Source organism: Piliocolobus tephrosceles, chromosome 10 (genome assembly GCF_002776525.5).
Source record: "Piliocolobus tephrosceles isolate RC106 chromosome 10, ASM277652v3, whole genome shotgun sequence".
NCBI classification, from domain to species: domain Eukaryota; kingdom Metazoa; phylum Chordata; class Mammalia; order Primates; family Cercopithecidae; genus Piliocolobus; species Piliocolobus tephrosceles.
This window is the reverse complement of record NC_045443.1, coordinates 39,196,156-39,215,925: the sequence shown is the minus strand read 5'-3', so window position 1 is coordinate 39,215,925 and position 19,770 is coordinate 39,196,156. Positions and strand designations below refer to the sequence as shown.

At 37.4% G+C, this 19,770-nt stretch overlaps 1 protein-coding gene across 19 annotated transcripts in view; it reads right to left on the bottom strand.

Annotated features, from left to right (window-relative positions):
* PPHLN1 (periphilin 1) overlaps positions 1–19,770 on the bottom strand; it is a 125,738-nt gene that overhangs the window by 104,370 nt on the left and 1,598 nt on the right. For 10 of the 19 annotated variants that reach the window (XM_023182799.2, XM_023182800.2, XM_023182802.2 and 7 more), the window contains exons 2-3: positions 14,825–14,867; positions 11,540–11,631 (exon numbers count right to left, since the gene is read on the bottom strand). In XM_023182799.2, coding sequence (XP_023038567.1) covers positions 11,540–11,631; position 14,825 — 93 coding nt within the window. In that variant the 5' untranslated portion in view covers positions 14,826–14,867. The remainder of the gene's footprint in view (positions 1–11,539; positions 11,632–14,824; positions 14,868–19,770) is intronic. The other 9 variants (XM_023182801.2, XM_023182804.2, XM_023182807.2 and 6 more) reach the window with 1 other exon arrangement.

Here is a 19,770-nt window from a genome sequence, read left to right as displayed (position 1 = left end):
CTTATCCGGGTATACCATTCAAGGATTTTTGCTCCCAATAAAATCTATGATGAGTGGCAAAGAATTTAGAATTTCCCTTTCAAATTTTTATTTTTTTTAGATGGAGTCTCACTCTGCAGCCCAGGTTGGAGTGCAGTGGTGCAATCTCAGCTCACTGCAACCTACTCCTCTTAGGTTTAAGCGATTCTCCTGCCTCAGCCTCCTGAGTAGTTGGGATTACAGTTGCATGCTACCATGCCCAGCTAATTTTTGTATTTTTAGTAGAGACAGGGTTTCACCATATTAGTCAGGCTGGTCTTGAATTCCTGACCTCAAGTAATCCACCTGCCTGGGCCTCCCAAAGTGCTGGGATTACAGGCATAAGCCACCACACCTGGCCCTTTCAAAAAGATTATATTGTTGAAATTCAAAGAGTATTTGTATTACCTGCATCGCCAGACATGAATAGAAATAACAATACTGTTTGAAATTCTTATGCAAATCTTACATTAAGTTGTAAACATGTAATTTCCCTTTCTATATGCTAACATAGGTACACAGGCTTAAGGTACTACTGATATGTTTGGAACCTCCATTTTAGAAACATATTGGCAAAAAGTCAATTTAAAAATGGACAAAGATCATGAACGGGCATTTCTCCAAAGAAGACACAAAAATGGCCAGCTCCCCAGCTGTAGGCAGCTGCCTAGGTTGCCTTGTACCTAGGCAAGCATCACACTGCTGGGAGAACAGTAGCCAATAGCTGACTGGCATTCTGGCCCTGGTTCATGCCAACTCTGTGTTGACTACACCAGGATGCTAGCATAGTTGAAAAGAAAAAGAAAAAAAAAACAAGGCCAGCTGGGCACAGCTGCTCACACCTGTAGTCGCAGATACTTGGGGGGCTAAGGTGGAAGGATCCCTTGAGGTTAGGAGTTCAAGGCTGCAGTGAGCTGATTGGTGACTGCACTCCAGCCTGAAAAAACAGAGTGAGACCCCATCTCCAAGTAATAATATTTTTTTTAAAAAAAGGTCAACAGGTATCTGAAAAGGTGCTTGACATCACTAACCATAGGGAAAATGCAAATTAAAACCACTATGAGATACCCCCTCACACCCTTAAGGATGGCTATGATCAGAAAGACAAGCGATAACAAATGTTGGCGAGGGTATGAGGGAAAGAGAACCCTAGTACACTGTTGGTGGGAATGTAGATTGGTACAGCCATTATAGAAAACAGTATGGAAATTCCTAGAGAAAGTAAAAATAGAACTACCACATGACCCAGTAACCCCTCTTTTGGGTATATTGTACACCCAAAGGTGATGCAATCACCACCTGTTCAAGATATTCACACTCTTATGTTCATTGCAGCATTATTCACAATTGCCAAATTTAGAAACAACTTAAGTTCCCATAGATGAACAAAAGGATCGAGAAAATCTGGTATACAAATATATGAGTGGAATATTATTCATCCTTACAAGAAGAGGGAGATACTACCATTTATGACACATGGAAGTACCTGAAGGACATTATGCTAAGTGAAATAAGCCAGATACACACACAAACAAAAATATTGCATGATGTCATTTATATGTGGAATTTAAAAAAAAACAAAAAAGAGCTCAAATACAGAGATACAGGTAACTGGTTACCACAGGTAGGGGAAGAAATGGGGAAAGGTAAGTCAAGGAATACAAAATATCAGATAAGTAGGATGAATAAGTCCAGAGATCTAATGTACAATATGAGGACCAAAATTAATAAAATTGTACTGTATTAGAAATTTTTGTGAAATATACAAATTTTAGGTGTCCTTATCACACAAAAAGATAACTATGTGGGATGACGAATGTTTGTCTCCTTCACTACAGTAACCACTGTACTATGAATATGCATCCATGTGTATCTGCATCTATATATGCATCCCATAACATCATGTTGTAAATCTCAAATATACCCAAAAAAATTTATATTAAAAATAAGTAAATAAAGATAAAAAATGTAAAGAAAAAACAGGAAAATACCTTGGAAAACAATGGCCCCATAACATACAAACCAGAAATAAAAATTATGACTTATAAAGAATATCTTAAAAGGTTAAGAATAACAGAGTAATTTTCAATTAATCAAAAAATAAACTCAATGGAGTTGAAACGTTTCTATTATTTCAAATGCAGATATTTCAAATCTTGAATTTAAATATAAAATCTCAATTTACTCCATCAATGATATCAATTTTCACTGCTTCTGTGTATTAGTAAAAATATCTACATACTAATATATTGATTAATATATATCTATCTACATATTAATGATTATGTAAGTATCCTTATTAAAAAGATCAGAATTTTCTGCGGATGTTACTAGAATTTCCAAAAAATATGCGTAGAACTTATAGGATTTGCTACTCCAAAGTTATGGTATGGTATTAATGGTATGATCAGTCAGACCAAAAATAAAAAGTATATGTAGCTCATTTAAAAGAAAAGGTCTATCTATTGATAATTTATCTACCCTGGCAGGATATTAAAAAAAAAAAAAAAAAAAAAAACTTGCACATAAACTTAAATACTTTTGGAAAGCTATACTACAATGAAATTTAAACTTTCAAATCTGTCATCATCTTAGGGGTGAGATCTCACCCCTAAGATTACTACTGCAAGACCCTCTAAGTGTGTGTAATAAGAATTCTTCGGTTTGCTTATGTTAATAAGAATCTGGTCAGAAAAAAAATACCTCGTTTTCCAAATGGTGAAATGGTTTTGTTAGAAAATAATCAGCTACTTCTTAATTTGCTACACATTCCAATATAACTAACTGTTACAGGGAATGCTTTCATTTTAGGAAATAAAAGCACCAAGTTGATGGTTTTTATTTGATTCAATATAAAAATCTGTATCAAATTTTTCACACTGGCTGGGCATGGTAGCTCAGACCTGTAATCCCAGCACTTTGGGAGGCCTAGGGGGGCAGATCAGCTTGAGGCTAGGAATTCGAGACCAGCCTGGCTAACATGGTGAAACCCCATCTCTACTAAAAATACACGAAATTAGACAGGTGTAGTGGCACACACCTGTAATCCCAGCTATTTGGGAGGCTGAGGCACAAGAACTGCTAGAGCCTGGGAGGCAGAGGTTGCAGTGAGCCAAGATTATGCCACTGCACTCCAGCCTGGGGAGCAAGATTCTGTCTCAAAAAAAAAAAAAAAAAAAAAAATTCCATACTGTGGTTAAATCTCATAATTAACTAGGTAAAAATTATTGAATGCTTCTTTAAAAATATTTCTTTTCCAATATGTCATTAAAATTAACTCATTTTAACAAAAAATCATTTAATTTAAAATGAAAGTATTAATATAAAAGTAAAAGTATTAAGACCATCCCCCTCAAACATTTTTATCTTCTAGCGACAGATACTGAAATACTTAATGACATCTGAAGTGTGGTATCATGGATTTACTTCAAAATAATCTAGGAGGGAAGAAAGTGGTAGAGGCATAGACAAAACAAGATTGGCAAAGAAGCTGATAATTGATTTCTCCTTTGGGAGTTGATCACATTAATGTTATTATATGCTTGATTTTTTTCCCCTTACAAAACATCAAATAACAACTAAAACACACTAACCTACCAAAGAAGTAAGTAAATACAATGGTATATGTAAATAACGCCATTATGTCCTATCACAATCAACTTACAATGCAAATGTAAGCCTATAAAAACCTTATTGGTCTTATTTACTGCTCTATTCCCAGCACCTAGAACAGCACCTGGCACACAGTAAGCACCACATCCATAATATATATATTATACCCTGGCATCACATGCTTTTTACAGAAAAGTACCATACAAACCATATCTAACTAAAATATTCTATTACACAGGCTGGTAGGCTTTTGCTTTCAAAGGTTGTGATTTCCTAACTCTGATCCCTATAGTCTACAACATGCATTTCTATTGTAGCACTTGTTGATTTATTTCACTCACTGATTCTTCAATGAAATATTGGTGTTTCTGAGTCATTCCAATGTCTTTTGGTGACAGTGTTAAACATGAAAACTGGTATTGACCCAGAGAGCTAAGACATGTTATTAGAGAACGTAGCCAAGAATTGATCACATTTCTTCTGAAAATAGTGACAACAAAAAGAAAGTTAAGTCCTTGCAATTCTGTCAACAAAGAAAGTAAAATACCTCTTAGGGTAACTCTACACAAGGGAACATTACTAAATCAAACTCAGCGAAGAAACACTTTTTTTACATTTCATGTATGTAATTTTCCCATTTAAAAAACTATTTAAAAAATTGCACTCTAGCTAATAACATGTATGCTTGGGGAGTTAATGGAAAGGATATTGTTGTCCACAATTTACTCTGAAATGTATTCAAAAACATAGATGGATTAATAGCATGAATAAATACATGATAAAGCAAGTTTAGTAAAATGTTAATAGTTGAGTCTAAATGGGGAGTATATGGATGGTCACTATAAAATTCTTTTGACTGATGTATGTTTGAAAACTTCCATAATAAAATATTGGGAAGTTGTAAGTACATGGGAAAATTTACATGAACACTTATGACTGTATAAAACAATAATAAAATGTGGAGCATAAGAAGAACAGAAATTTAAATATGCCTGTGAAGATTTTGAATAAAAGTGTTTCATGAAATAAGAATGGAAAGAAAAAATATTTCAACATTAACACATTTTAAACAATGTTATATGAAATATCTATATAACTGAATTACTAAATTAAGTAGATTTGACTGTCAAGTTGGTCAAAAGAAAAATTTCTGGATTATGGTTTGAGTACATTTACATTTGAGAACAAGTGGAACTGATATGCATCCCATCTATTCCCTACAAAGGCTCATTTACTTACAAAATTATGTTCTAGATTTACTAAAGGATTTATTTTTGATTGGCCAAACTCTCTAGGAGAGAGAAATAAACAATGACAAGAATTATAAAAGATTCAATTAATCTAAGGAAGTAAATATTGTTATTTAACTACTTAATCACAAAAACCATGTAACTCAAATTTACCACAAATGTGATAAAAAAATAACGTGTTGCTGCTCTTGACATCACTATTCGTCAATATTGTTCTCCCTGCTGCTGCCAAAACCAGAAAAATCTTTTAATGGAAAATAATGTATTTGTTAAAGAAACAGAAAAACGAAGCAGGGATAAGCAGCTAGGACTGCTTCAGCCCCAGCTCTATTGTAATTGTCCAGAATATAAACTGCTAGTGCTCTGATCCTAATTTCCAAACTTTACAACTTTTAAAAATTCTGAAACTGGAACTTCTCTCCCATTTTCGAATAAGCTAATGGAAGAATTGACATTTTATGTTGCAGCTTCATTAAAATGTTCCATATTACCTACCTGTTTCCCAACAGGCTAAGAAGCTGGACCTCCAAAAGTGGAAGTTTACATGTATTTAAAAGCCATTCTGGGTCAGGCATGGTACCTCATGCCTGTAATCCCAATTTGGGAGGCCAAGGTGAGAGGATTGCTTGAGCCCAGGGGTCTGAGGCTGCAGTGAGCTATAGCTGCTCCACTGCACTTCAGCTGGGTGACACAGCAAGACCCTGTGTGTATGTACATACAAATGAATGAATGTCACAAAACTTGATAAAGGTTAAGAAATCAGATAACTAAGCTCATAGAAATTATAGGTTTAAAGACAGAAAGCATGCTTTAAAAACAAGAGCTTTACAGGTATCTAGAAGTGTAGATATTCTGTGATGATTGATTTCCTTCCTATAGAAGAAGCGTATATATTGACATACAAAGTCTCTGTACTGCACTTCTTTGAACTTTAGTCTTCTACCTACCTACCCAAGTTTAAGGCCAAATAAAAATTTCTGCGAAAGCCCCTTATAAAAGTGACTTACTATTTACACATAAAGAATTTAAAAGCATACCATAAAGTGCTAAAATAATGACTGGTAAATTTGTTAAGCTGTACACTAAGGATAAGATTGCCAAACCTCAAATTAAGTATAATTTAACATCAAAACCAAAGTATATCAGTGTTCAATTGTCTTTTCAGGTTTATCAAGGCTAGAAACTCAGAAAACAGCTGCTTTTACTAATGAGGTCATAGTACTACAGAAGGTACCTTCCCAGCAGTCACCACTTCACATTGCACTTTATGTCACATCTAGTAGTTCCTCAAATACATTTCTTTTGTATCAGAATTAATCATAAATGGGGCAAAGGGTGTACTAAGAAAAAAGGGAGAAGCCGGGCATGATGGCTCACGCCTGTAATCTCAGCACTTTGGGAGGCCAAGGCGGGTGGATCACCTGAGGTCAGGAGTTCGAAACCAGCCTGGTCAACAAGGCAAAATCCCATCTCTACTAAAAATACAAAAAATAACTGGGCGTGGTGATGCGCGCCTGTAACCCCAGCTACTCAGGGAGGCTGAGGCATGAGAATCACTTAAACCCGGGAGGCAGAGGTAGCAGTGAGCCGAGATTGTGCCACTGCACTCCAGCCTAGGCAACAGAGTAAGACTCCAGCTCAAAAAAAAAAAAAGAAAAAAAGGGACAGAAATGCAGTAAAATTGTTTTTTGATAAAGAACAGGATTCAAATATACAAAACAAAATAGAATGTTACCTTCCTCTATTCCAGGCACTAACAATAGTGATTAACAATAACTTAACAAAACTAGTTAACAATAACTTAACTAGTTTTACATTTTGAAAAAAATAATCTGCCTTTTCAAAACTTTGGAGGTATGACATACATACAAAAAAGTGTACAAATCACAAATCTATTGCTGGATAAATTTTCACAAGGTGTAAGTACCACCCAGATTAAGAGAATATTCCTAGCGCAGCAAAATCATTCATTGTGCGGTCTCCCAGTCACTACTTCCTCTTCCCAAAAGAAACCACTTTCACTTGTGTTACACAAAATGAAACACGCAGAATAAACTCTTGTGACTGATTTCTTTCTTTTAATATTATGTTTGTGAAGTTTATCCATGTTGTTGCACCTGGCAGTAGCCCATTTATTCTCATTGGTGTAAAATGTAAACAATCAACTTTGCTGTTGGACATCTGGTTTGCTGCCAGTTTGAAGTTCTTCCAAATAATGCTTCTTATGAACTTTCTCATATATACCAATATGATACGCTAATATGGTTTTTAAAATAATATTAGATTATTTAAGCGAATATTTTGAAAAACAATTTTTTTTTTTTTTTTTTTTTTTTGAGACAGGATCTCTCCCTCTGTTGCCCAGGCTTGAGCTCAGTGGCACAAAACACGGCTCACTGCAGCCTCAACTTCCTGGGCTCAAGCAATCTTCCTGCCTCAGCTTCCCAAGTAGGTGGGACTACAGGCATGCACCACCATCCGTGGCTAATTTTTAAAATTTTTGTAGAGACAGGGTCTCACACTGTTGCCCAGGCTGGTCTCAAACTCCTGGCCTCAAGTGATTCTCCTACCTTGGACTCCCAAAGTGCTCAGATTATAGGCATGAGCCACTGTATTCAGCCTCAAAACTTTTAATAAGTTATATTTTCATTAGATTAAAAGTAAGAAAATATAACTATTTACATTTCTAGTTCAACTACTTTAACCCAAAGATTCAGGGGGTCCATTAAATCAGATGTAAATACAAAATTACTTTTTTCAACTAACTTTAGATAATAACAACAGCAGGGGATGTATCTGTGACTTTGTTATCAACAGAAATCACAGATAATTTTATACCATGTTACAGCTAGCTGTTACAGGTATTACAAAATATCAATTGTAACACTCATCACTACTTTAAAATTACAGCAATGAAACCGCCACCACTAGCTTTTGATATTTAATGGCCTACTAAAGAAGTATCTCTATTACTATATCACAAATTTGGTTTTTAATAGTTTGATAATCATTCTCAAATGTAAGCACACTTAGTTCTGTGCATTTTATTTATAGGTTTAAAAATGTTATTCTGAGAAGGGATCCGTAGGCTTCACCAGACTGCTAAAGGGATCCATAGCACAAAAAAAGGTTAAGAATCTATGCTTTATTTAACTAAGATGCAGATGTAACACAGAAGACCCAGGGGATAATTTTCAAGAGCCATTTATTTCCCTATCGAGGGAAAGAGAAGGCTTTAAATTACTAACCAAAATAAGCCCAAAAAATGTACCAGAAAAAAATGTACCAGAAAACGAAGAATGCACCAGAAAAAAAATGTACCTCAGTCTTGGGAAGGAGGGATATGGAAATACAGAAAGAAGAATTTGTATAAACTAGGAGAGGCTGATTGGGGGAACAGAACGACCAATCTAACGGAATTGAAGAAAAAGGAGAGAAATGAACCTGCACAAGGTCAGCTCAGGTCCTGCGCTCTCAAAAAGAGAAAAACCATCTAGGCTCCTCCATGAGGAACCAAGCAGTCAGTTAACTTAAGGAAGTAAGGTTTACCTTTAGGCATTTAAGAGACACCTGAATACATCCAGTCTGATTTTAAGGACAATTGTGTTATAAAACATATCTCCCTACCTGCTTGCTTCTGATAAAATTATGAGGAATAAGAAGCCTGTTTCATATTTACACAAACACAGATAGTATTAAATGAAAATGTTTGGTTTTGTTTAGATTTTTCCACAATATGCTGATTCATTAAAGACTTCCATCACCTGTCATTTTTACCTCAACTCCTGTCACTATCAATGACTTCAATTCATATACATCTGTATTTTTCAAATTCTGCACGTTAAGAATCACTTAAACCTTTAAACAATACCGAGGTCCACATCACACCCACAGAGACGATAATTTAATTATCTAAGAGGGGACCCATACAGTGGTACTGAAGAGCTCTCCAGGAAATCTTAATGTACAGCAAGGATTGAGAGCTTCTGATCTAAATCACAAATCTAAAGTCTATCCTAATAGTCTCCTTGCTCTCAACTCCGATAACTTACACTAGCTCTCTATTCTCATTGTCACACACTGAACTTCACTCAAAACTGTTCCATCTTGGAAATCCCACACTCTAAAATACTGATTACCTATCTTTCTGTCACACCAAAGCCTTCCCTAAGCCTTTCCCGTCCCTCAACCACTCATTTCTTTCATCTCCTGTCCCTCTCAGCCTCACTCTCTTTATCAGCCCATACCAAATGGTGTATTACTTCAATAATTCTCTGGGTTAGCACCTTCAACATCCTTATCTCCCTGGGCCCACCACCCATTTTACAATCTTAAATGAATACAATAACCTGCTTTCCTCAGCCCCAAAGTAATAAAGCACACAATCCTACAGACTGGTGCCCAGTTGATGGCATAACCATACAGAAAACCCTTTTAAGTATCTTCAAAACACAGAATTTAAAATTCCTAATGGGGCCGGGAGTGGTGGCTGACGCATGTAATCCCAGCACTTGAGAGACCAAGGCGGATGGATCACTTCAGGCCAGGAGTTCGAGACCAGCCTGGCCAACATGGCAAAACCCTGTCTCTACTAAAAATACAAAAATTAGATGTGGGTAGCAGTGGCAGTGGCTCATGCCTGTAATCCCAGCACTTTGGGAGGCTGAGGGAGGTGGATCACTTGGGGTCAGGAATTTGAGACCAGACTGGCCAACATGGTGAAACTCTATCTCTACTAAAAATACAAAAATCAGCCAGGCGTGGTGGCTTGTGCCTGTAGTCCCAGCTGCTCGGGAGGCTGAGGCAGGAGAATTGCTTGAACCCAGGACGCAGAGGTTGCAGTGAGCCAAGAATGTACCATTGCACTACAGCCTGGGCAAGAGAGTTAGACTCCATCTACAAAAAACAAATAAATAAAAATTTTAAAAAGCCAGGCATGGTGGCATGCAATCCTAGCTACTCAGGAGGCTGAGGCACAGGAATCGCTTGAACCCGGGAAGTAGAGGATGTAGTGAGCCAAGATCGCACCACTGCACTCCAGCCTGGGCTACAGAGTAAGACTGCCTCAAAAAAAAGAAAAGAGGCTGGGCGTGGTGGCATATGCCTGTAATCCCAGAACTCTGGGAGGCCAAGGTGAGCAGATCACCGGAGGTCAAGAGTTCGAGACCAGCCTGGTCAACATGGTAAAACCACGTCTCTACTGAAAACACAAAAATTAGCCGAGTGTGGTGGCGGACGCCTGTAATCCCAGCTACTCAGGAGGCTGAGACAGAAGAATCGCTTGAACCCAGGAGGTAGATGTTGCAGTGACCCGAGACTGTGCCACTGCACTCCAGCCTGGGTGACAAGAGTGAAACTCCATCTCAAAAAAAAAAAAAAGAAAAGAAAAATTCCTAATGGGATATATCCTTGGCAGAGTGGCGGAGGGGAGAGGGAAAATAAAGAAAAAAGTCACCCCTTTTCCCCTACAAGTAAACTACAGAATAACCTTATCAAGTAAAAAACATAAATAAAAACACTGGGATTTTGATTAAAAACATAAAGTCTACAAATTAACCTGTAAATGAATGACATATAGTAATAATTAAGTCTGGCCATCCTGAAATATAATGGGCATCTTCATTTGTTCCATCTTAAATCATTTTAAATAACCCCAACCTGGACTGTAATTTAGGACAATGTCAAACCTAAAGACGATACCACCCATCGAAGTGGGCTATAAGATTAAATGCAACATAAGTAAAAAATAACTAAAATAGAAATAAATATTTGTGGCTTCTGATGGTATATAATGAATCTGTAATATATTCATATACCATCACCACAACCTTAGTCCCTTGGTGCTTAGAATGGGTCTGTGCAAAAGTTTAAGTTAGCTTTTTGACCTTCCCCAAACCCTCCTTTAGACCTCCATAGGGGATTCTGGGGAGTCAGTACACATAGTCACTCAAATAAATATTGAGCTTCTATTACCTGGTAAGTACTAGATGTAGCACTGGAAATAGTAAACAAAACAGTAAGTTCTTTGGGCTTAGAAAAGGCTTGGCTCAAAATTCCCAATTCCCAGAGCAACAAAGAGACAAGAAGTAGGACAGCACACCAGAAGCTGCCTGTCTGCCTGACCCTGAGCCTCAAGGCATTCTTACTTACCAGCCAGACTGCCTGACCACAGGACAGCACACCTGCAGGAATCCTAACAAGGGATATTAACATGTTTCCATGCTAGGAAGAGAGTTCCCCTCTCTTAGAATGAAAGCCTACTTTTAGAATTTCATATATTCAATTTGTAACATTTTTAGGAATATAGAAAAAAATAGGTAACAGCCAATAACAGCAGGATCAGGTACTCAAATACTTCTTTGTTAACTGATGGTATAATCTTTATAAAATCTGTAATTTTGTTCACAAATTAAATTAAATATAAAGCCTTCATTTTAGAAACTTAAATAAGAAATATAAATAATAAGTTTTCTACTTAAATAAAATGTTGTCTTTTATTTTCGAACTTTTAACTTTTAAAAGATAAGCTTGATCTCTTTTGTAACCTACACTGGTAAATTTCTGACACTTGAAGATTTTGTTAACAGGCCTAGCTTTGGTCTATCAAATTAACTCAGACACTAGGTTTTTTAATCATTCAATATGCAGGAGTAACTTACACTGGGATGACTTCGAGGAGGTGCTCGTTCTCTCGGAATTCTATTATATTCATATCGTCCCTCAGACCACATTTCGTCTCTTCTGTAAGCCACTAAAGGGAAAAAAAAAGAATTATGGTTTTTATGATACTAGGAAGTAACAGAAAAGATAGGAAGGAGTAAATGATTACTTTCCAACACAAATATTTTCCAGAGATCTTAAGGGGGGAAGAAAATGAAAGTAACCAAAAGGAAAAATGTTTCTTCCAAACAATTGAGATTTTCTTTAAAAAAAAAAAAAAATACAGAAAGCCCTATCTTCCTTCTTAGGCAAGACTATTTAAAGCTTCAAAGAGATTGTTGCCACCAATTACGGCAGGAAAATCCATAATACTTCAGACCACAAATACTTCTTCATTCTCCCATAGCAAAAAATAGAAACGATTCATTTTAATAAACAGTTTAAATGGCTGATAAGCAAAGCTATTCCTATTTCTTGGTGAATAGTTCATATAAATAACATTAGTTTTTTGCTTTTCTACAGTCTTCATTTAATACATATCTACTCTATGTTAAATAATGTGTTTTTAACTGAAAAATGTGTTAAATGAACAATCCTGCAAAAACACATTCAACAATCCCTGAAATAAACCGCTCCTGATTTTTTTAATGCTATAAATTTATTTTAATGCAAAGGCCGCCTCACAAAATGTGAAATTAAAAGTTCCGTCAACATTTTTCAGGTTTGGGATTCAAAGAAGCGGGGGTGGGAGGGTGTATTCTTTTCATAAATGCTTCCTACTTTGACAGCTGATACATTCTGGGTAGAGGGTGAATACGGTGTTATAGAATTCAAGGGTATACAGCCACGAGAAGAGATGAAAATAGAAACTGAACAGACAAAAGACAAGGTAAACAAGGCAAACAAGAGAAGATGAGAATAGGGTACGGGAAAAGAGATCATTTATATGAAATGGCAATACTATAAATCAGAAGTTGGCAAATTTTTCTGCAAAAGATCAAAATATTTTCAGCCTTGTAGGTCACAGATCTCTTTTACAACTACTCAAATCTCCAGCCACAGACAATATACATAAATGTATGAGTGTGTAAACTGTATTTACAAAAACAGGCTAGCACTTGCAGGCAGTAGCTTGACAACTTCTGGAGTGGATGACAAATGGTTAACAGAGAAGAATCAGGAGAAAGTGAAGTAATCATGGAGCAGGTTCTAAGGCAAGAACGGTGAACCATCCTGATGTGTAGAAGAACCACCATGAGCAAGAAACGAAAATGGTCCAGGTAGTAAGTTAGTGCCGTTCAGTACATAGAAAGTAGGGCATAGACATGTGAAGAAGAAACACATTTCAAAAAAGACTTACTGTCAAAAGATTTTTGGTGGCTCCTTATAATGTAATACTGAGGAAGGGGGAAACAGATTGCTATTCCATTTTGGCAGTACAGAATAGCTATAGAATTCTAATGGTTCAGTTAGTTTAGGTTAAGGAAAAATTAAAGGCTGCAAGAAGGGTGGAACTTTTTTTTTAATGTTATTATGGCAAAGCAACCAATTTTCTCTGTAAAAACATACCTACAATATTTTCTAATACAAACAGACCCAATATAATGAATTAGCTAGCCAAAGATGCCTAGGAAAACTTACTTTAAATCAAAAATTAACTTTTTCTCAAAACACACATTCAAGAGAAAAAAATTAGCTTTTAACATTATGCATGAATAAAACCGAATTCTCTGTCTACAGAAAGACCTCATTTAATAATATATGATTCCAAGCAATCAGTCTTTTAGGTGCAAGAATTTACGGAAGCTTGAAAGGGAAGTAAATTGTCAACACTACTCCTCCGCCGCCACCTTTACTGAGTCTACTAAAGGTTTCAGTCTAAAGAGTTAGATTTTATCCTTTTTAAGATACAGTACACAGAAATAGTAATAGCAATGAATTAAAATCAAATCAAAGGGGGAAAACGTCAATAGCTATACCCAGAAGAAAAACAGACATATGAGCAAACAGTTCACAAGAAAATACAAATAGCTCTTAAAAATCTTTTGAAAAGATGTTCAACCTCCTTCAAAATAAAGAAGATGAAAACCAAAACTATAATGGCATACTTATTTTCATCCAAAAGCTCTGCAAAAATCTAACTGCAGTGACGAGATGAAAGAAAGCAACACTTACATAGGTTAATAAAGGAAGTTGGCCAGGCACGATGGCTCACGCCTGTAATCCCAGCACTTTGGGAGGCCGAAGAGGGTGGATCACAAGGTCAGGAGATCAAGAACATCCTGGTTAACACGGTGAAAGCCCGTCTCTACTAGAAATACAAAAAATTAGCCGGGCGTGGTGGCGGATGCCTATAGTCCCAGCTCCGTAGAAGGCTGAGGCAAGAGAATGGCATGAACCCGGGAGGCAGGGCTTGCAGTGAGCCAAGATCGTGCCACTGCACTCCAGCCTGGGCAACAGAGTGAGACTCCGTCACAAAAAAATAAATAAATAAAATAAAAATTTTAAAATTTTAAAAAAGGAAGTATAACTGGTACAGATTGGGAAGAATTTGGCAATACTTATTAAAATTTTAAAAACACATCTGCTTTGACCTGGCAATTCTACTTCTAGGTATAACTGTACACCTTTGCATAGTAAAGATTGAAAGGAACTTAAAATATTCATCAAAATAGCACAAATTAAATTGCTGAACCAATCAGTTACATTTATACAAAAGGAATATTTTGTATTCCTTTTGTGAATTGATCAATCAGTTACATTTATATAAAAGGAGTATTTTTGCAAACCATTTCAAAGAAAAGTAACCCGAGTAACAATATGAAAAGACTGCCAAGATACACTGCTAAGCAAAGAAAAGCACAGTAAAAAGGCCAGGTATGAATATATATGCATATGTACAGACTACTCCTGGGAGTAACAACAAGAGAATGTAACAGCAATTACCTCTGGGGAGAACTAGGTAGCTGGGCAGAAGATGAATATTTTACTGCACAATGTATATATACTATTATGTATTATAAAAGTATGTAACTGTTTTTAAAGTTCCTGAAAATCATTCAATAAGCATAACATGTAAAGTGATGGTAAAAATGATTAATGTAAATTAATACACTAAAGGAGAATGTAAATAAAAACAAGGTTTTGTAATAAATGAGAAAAATAAACAATAAGAGTTCTAAAGAAATACTATGTAGTTTAATACTGAAATATTAGAATTTACTGGTGTCCCACAAAAAATGTAACAATAACTACTATATTAAATACTACTATACCATACTTACTTGAGTCCTTTTAGGAATCAAATTTAACGTTTTCAACAATTTCCTGTAAGGGGGGGAAATACAGACATAAAGATTTGTGTCTGTATAAACCAACCAATATAGAGAAATAATTAAACCTTCATTAATTGTGTAAACACAACTCTCAAGCCAAACTCCCTTCAAACACACTCTTGAAAATAGAAGATATTATTTTGGCCACCAGAGGCCACCCAAGTTTCATAAGAACAAAATTATAGTAATTTTGCCAGTTGAGAGCTGGGCAGGTCGTCTCTCTTATCCTTATCTATGAGATTGTACTAGATGTTTAAGGTTGTTTGTTAGCTGTTATTATAAACACTGGCTTCAAAATACCTCCATAGTTTAGTATGATGAAAATTACCATCTCCTACAGTAATTAGAAGACAGAATACACTAATATCACCTTACATTCAAATGGAAACTTGCAATTTTCTTTTTCTTTATTTTCCTTAGACAAGGTCTCACTCTGTTGCCCAGGCAGGAATGCAGTGAGGCAAACACACCTCACTGTAGCCTTGACCTCATGGGCTAAAGCGATCCTCCCGACTCAGCCTCCCTAATAGCTGGAACCACAGGCATACCACCACACCTGGCTAATTTTATTTTTCATCAAGTCATGGTCTTACCATGTTGCCCCCATGATAGAATCTTGTAATTTTCAAAGATTTAAAAATAGCTTATAAGTACAGCAAGCTTTCTGATTAGTGGCATATGTTGTTTATGATATTATCCAGGCTTAGGAAATTGACCAGTTACATTTACACAAAGGTGTTCAGACTCCCAGTGAGTGATCCTGCTACCTGCCACATCATCACTATGTCTCCGCATATCAGTGCAGTTTCAACGGTACTCCAGAAAAGTTGTCTAAGCCCCCAACAAGATACGCAAACTGAAGAACCAACAGAAAAATAGAAGGACCCTCTACATCACAATTAGGCAGAGAACAGAATTAGAACTCAGTGTGGAGAATACATGCTTCATTTAGAAGTGTGCTAATAACTAGCTCTGGATTATAAAAATCTTGTTCTCTTATGCCATATTCAATGAAGACAGTATGTTTAATATACTATCATGGGACATTTAATTCCAGAAAGAAAAGAAGCCTTTCTTAGAGCACTCCATTGGGCTACCCAACCACTGTTATGTTAACTTCACCTGAGGGCTGAGAGGGTACGGAGGACTTGCACTCTAAGCACAAGTGTCATGGAAATTGAGAAAACAAAGTCACAGGCAACATCCTTCTGTCAAACCATTAACTCTGAATCCAAAGTCAAGGTAATGGATCTGTTTTTTCATTTTATTCAATCTGGTTATAGTAGCAACTTAGGCTATAGTAACTCTGCATTCCAATCTAGTCAGCTTCCATTATTAAATACACTCAGGATAAATAGCTTCCCCTCCCCCCCAAACTCATTCCTTCACTTTTTATATTCATTCAACAACTATTGATAGTCAACTAGGGTTACTGAATAGCAGTCACATTTGACCTCAAACTTTAGATGAACACAGGTCTTTGCACTGGCAATTCCCTGCACAGAATGTTCTTCTCCAAGTGTAGGGAAAAGAAAGAGAGATCAGACTGTTACTGTGTCTATGTAGAAAAGACATAAGAAACTCCATTTTGATCTGTACCATGGCCCGGCGCGGTGGCTCACGCCTGTAATCCCACCACTTCAGGAGGCCGAGGCAGGCAGATCACGAGGTCAAGAGATCAAGCCCATCCTGGCTAACACAGTGAAACCCCATCTCTACTAAAAATACAAAAAATTAGCTGGGTGTGGTGGCGGGCACCTGTAGTGCTACTCAGGAGGCTGAGGTAGGAGAATCGCTTGAACCCGAGAGGCGGAGGTTGCAGCGAGCCGAGATCTCGCCGTGGCACTCCAGCCTGGGTAACAGAATGAGACTGTCTCAAAAAAAAAAAAAAAAAAAATCTGTACCCTGAACAATTGTTTTGCCTTGAGATGCTGTTCATCTGTAACTTTAGCCCCAACCTTGTGCTCACAGAAACATGTGTTGTATGGTATCAAGGTTTAAGGGATCTAGGACTGTGCAGGATGTGCCTTGTTAACAGTATGCTTACAGTCATCGCCATTCTCCATTCTCGATTAACCAGGAGCACAATACACTGCGGAAATCCGCAGGAACCTCTGCCCAGGAAAGCCGGGTACTGTCCAAGGTTTCTCCCTACTGAGGCAGCCTGAGATATGGCCTCATGGGACGGGAAAGACCTGACCGTCCCCCAGCCTGACACCCGTGAAGGGTCTGTGCTGAGGAGGATGAGTAAAAGAGGAAAGAAGGCCTCTTGCGGTTGAGGTAAGAGGAAGGCCTCTGTCTCCTGCATGCCCCTGGGAACGGAATGTCTCGTGGTATAAAACCCAATTGTACATTTGTTCTATTCTGACATAGAAGAAAACTGTCCTGTGGCTGGAGGCGAGATATGCTGGCAGCAATGCTGCTCTGTTCTTCTTTACTACATTGAAATGTTTGGGTGGAGAGAAGCATAAATCTGGTCTATGTGCACATCCAGGCATAGTACTTTCCCTTGAACTTATTTGTGACAGATTCCTTTGCTCACATGTTTTCTTGCTGACCTTCTCCCCACTATCACCCTGTTCTCCTGCCGCATGCCCCTTGCTGAGACAGTGAAAATAGTAATCAATAAATACTGAGGGAACTCACACACTGGTGTCGGTGTAGGTCCTCCATATGCTGAGCGCCGGTCTCCTGGGCCCACTATTCTTTCTCTATACTTTGTCTCCGTGTCTTATTTCTTTTCTCAGTCTCTAGTCCCACCTGACGAGAAATACCTGCAGGTGTGAAGGGGCAGGCCACCCTTTCATCCAGGTATCTGTGGAATTAACTTTCCTGCCCTTCAATGTCACCTTCTTAATGTCACTTAACTAACAGATCCCCCAGTTGTGCTATTTTAAATTAGCACTAATAATCTAAGATACTATATAATGTAATTTAAATACACATTAGTCCTTCACTAGTAGTATTTCTACCAGTAGTATTTCTAGTAGTGAGGGTGTAATCTGTATTAAAAGTACACTATATAGTATCTTAGATTATTAATGCTAATAATAATAAACAGCAGGAATGTCTACTTGTTCACTGATGAATATTAAGCTCCTAGAACAATCTGCACACTGTGCTCAGTATTCAGAGTGAATTAATATTCTAATGTTTCTATTAGAAAATATTTGAAATTCCAGGCCAGGCACAGTGGCTCACACTTGTAATCCCAGCACTTTGGGAGGCCGAGTGGGGGTGGATCACGAAGTCAGGAGATCGAGACCATACTGGCTAATAGAGTGAAACCCCATCTCTACTAAAAATACAAAAACAAAATTAGCCAGGCATGGTGGTGTTCACCTGCAGTCCCAGCTACTTGGGAGGCTGAGGTAGGGGAATGGCGTGAACCCCGCAGGGGGAGCTTGCAGTGAGCAGAGATCACACCACCACACTCCAGCTTGCATGACAGAGTGAGATTCTGTCTCAAAAAAAAAAAAAAAGAAAATATTTGAAATCCAGACAACTAAACATAAGTTTTAGAACATAATTAGTTAAGGTCGTTGAAAAAAAAATTAACTGATGCCGGGGCCGGGTGCAGTGGCTCATGCCTGTAATCCCAGCGTTTTGGGAGGCTGAGCCGGGTAGATCATTTGAGGTCGGGAGTTCAAGATCAGTCTGGCCAACATGGTAATACCCCGTTTCCACTTAAAAAATATACAAAAATTAACCGGGCATGGTGGCACATGCCTGTAATACCAGCTACTCAGGAAGTAGAGGCAAGAGAATCCCCTGAACCTGGGAGCTGGAAGGTACAGTGAGCCATGATCGTCCCACTGCACTCCAGCCTGGACAACAGAGCAAGACACCGTCTCAAAAAATAAAAAAAATATAAAGTACTGCATTCTCTACTAGTTTCACAAGTCACTTGACTTTCCAACGCTCTAAGGATACTTCTTCTATAAGCCCGAATGTACTGCACTAAACTTAGTAGGAGATCCCTGATCTCCATTATAATTGATCAATTAACTGAAATTATACAAGTAAACAAAAATGCCAGATGTCTGCCTACATATAATATTTATAAATCTGAATCTTATTTCATATATGGATTGAAGTTAAGGTCTTGACCGGTCAGCCTCCTTCCAGTGTTTTACCCTCCATTCTACCCTAAAAAAGGATAATCAACGGTTAATGCATATTCATAATGTGAAGTTTCCAGGATCAAGAATCCAAGTGGTTTATTAACCATAATAAATCCAAACTTCTATCTTCCATATGCCACCTTCTATTATATCTAACCTTCTATTCTCTCCAAAAGCATATAATTATGCCAGTTTCCTTATTGTGCCACAAACAGACTAACACACACTATCATAGAGCTGTTTATTTTCCAAACTGGATACCTTTTCCCATTCTCTGATTTGACATCCAACGGTCCACCAAGGCGCAACTCAAAACCTATTATTCTCCACAAAGCCCATTATATAAACCCTACAAGACTTAAAACAGATTCCAAACTAGTGACTGATAGGCCACATGAGACTTGTGTTTGACCCATTTTTTTTTAATAAAATTCTATTCCACTGACAACATTTAAAAACTGGGAGAGGATGCTTTTTTAAAAATTCTATTTCCAACTTTTTTTGAAAAAATTAGATGTTCTGGCAAAACTGGGATCATATTCTCACATAGCCACAATCAGCTGTAGCTGAGTGGCAGGTGACCCCTTCTATGGGTGAAGTATTCATTAACGTTAACTGTCTGATCTCTGAGACCATACCTTCAGCACCTGCAATCATTCAAGAAATACCTGACTGTCTTATGTGCCAAGAACCGTATTAGCTACTGGAGTTACAAAGACCAACAAGACAAACACAGTCCCTCACCGATAGCCTCGCTTAGTAGGGATGGCA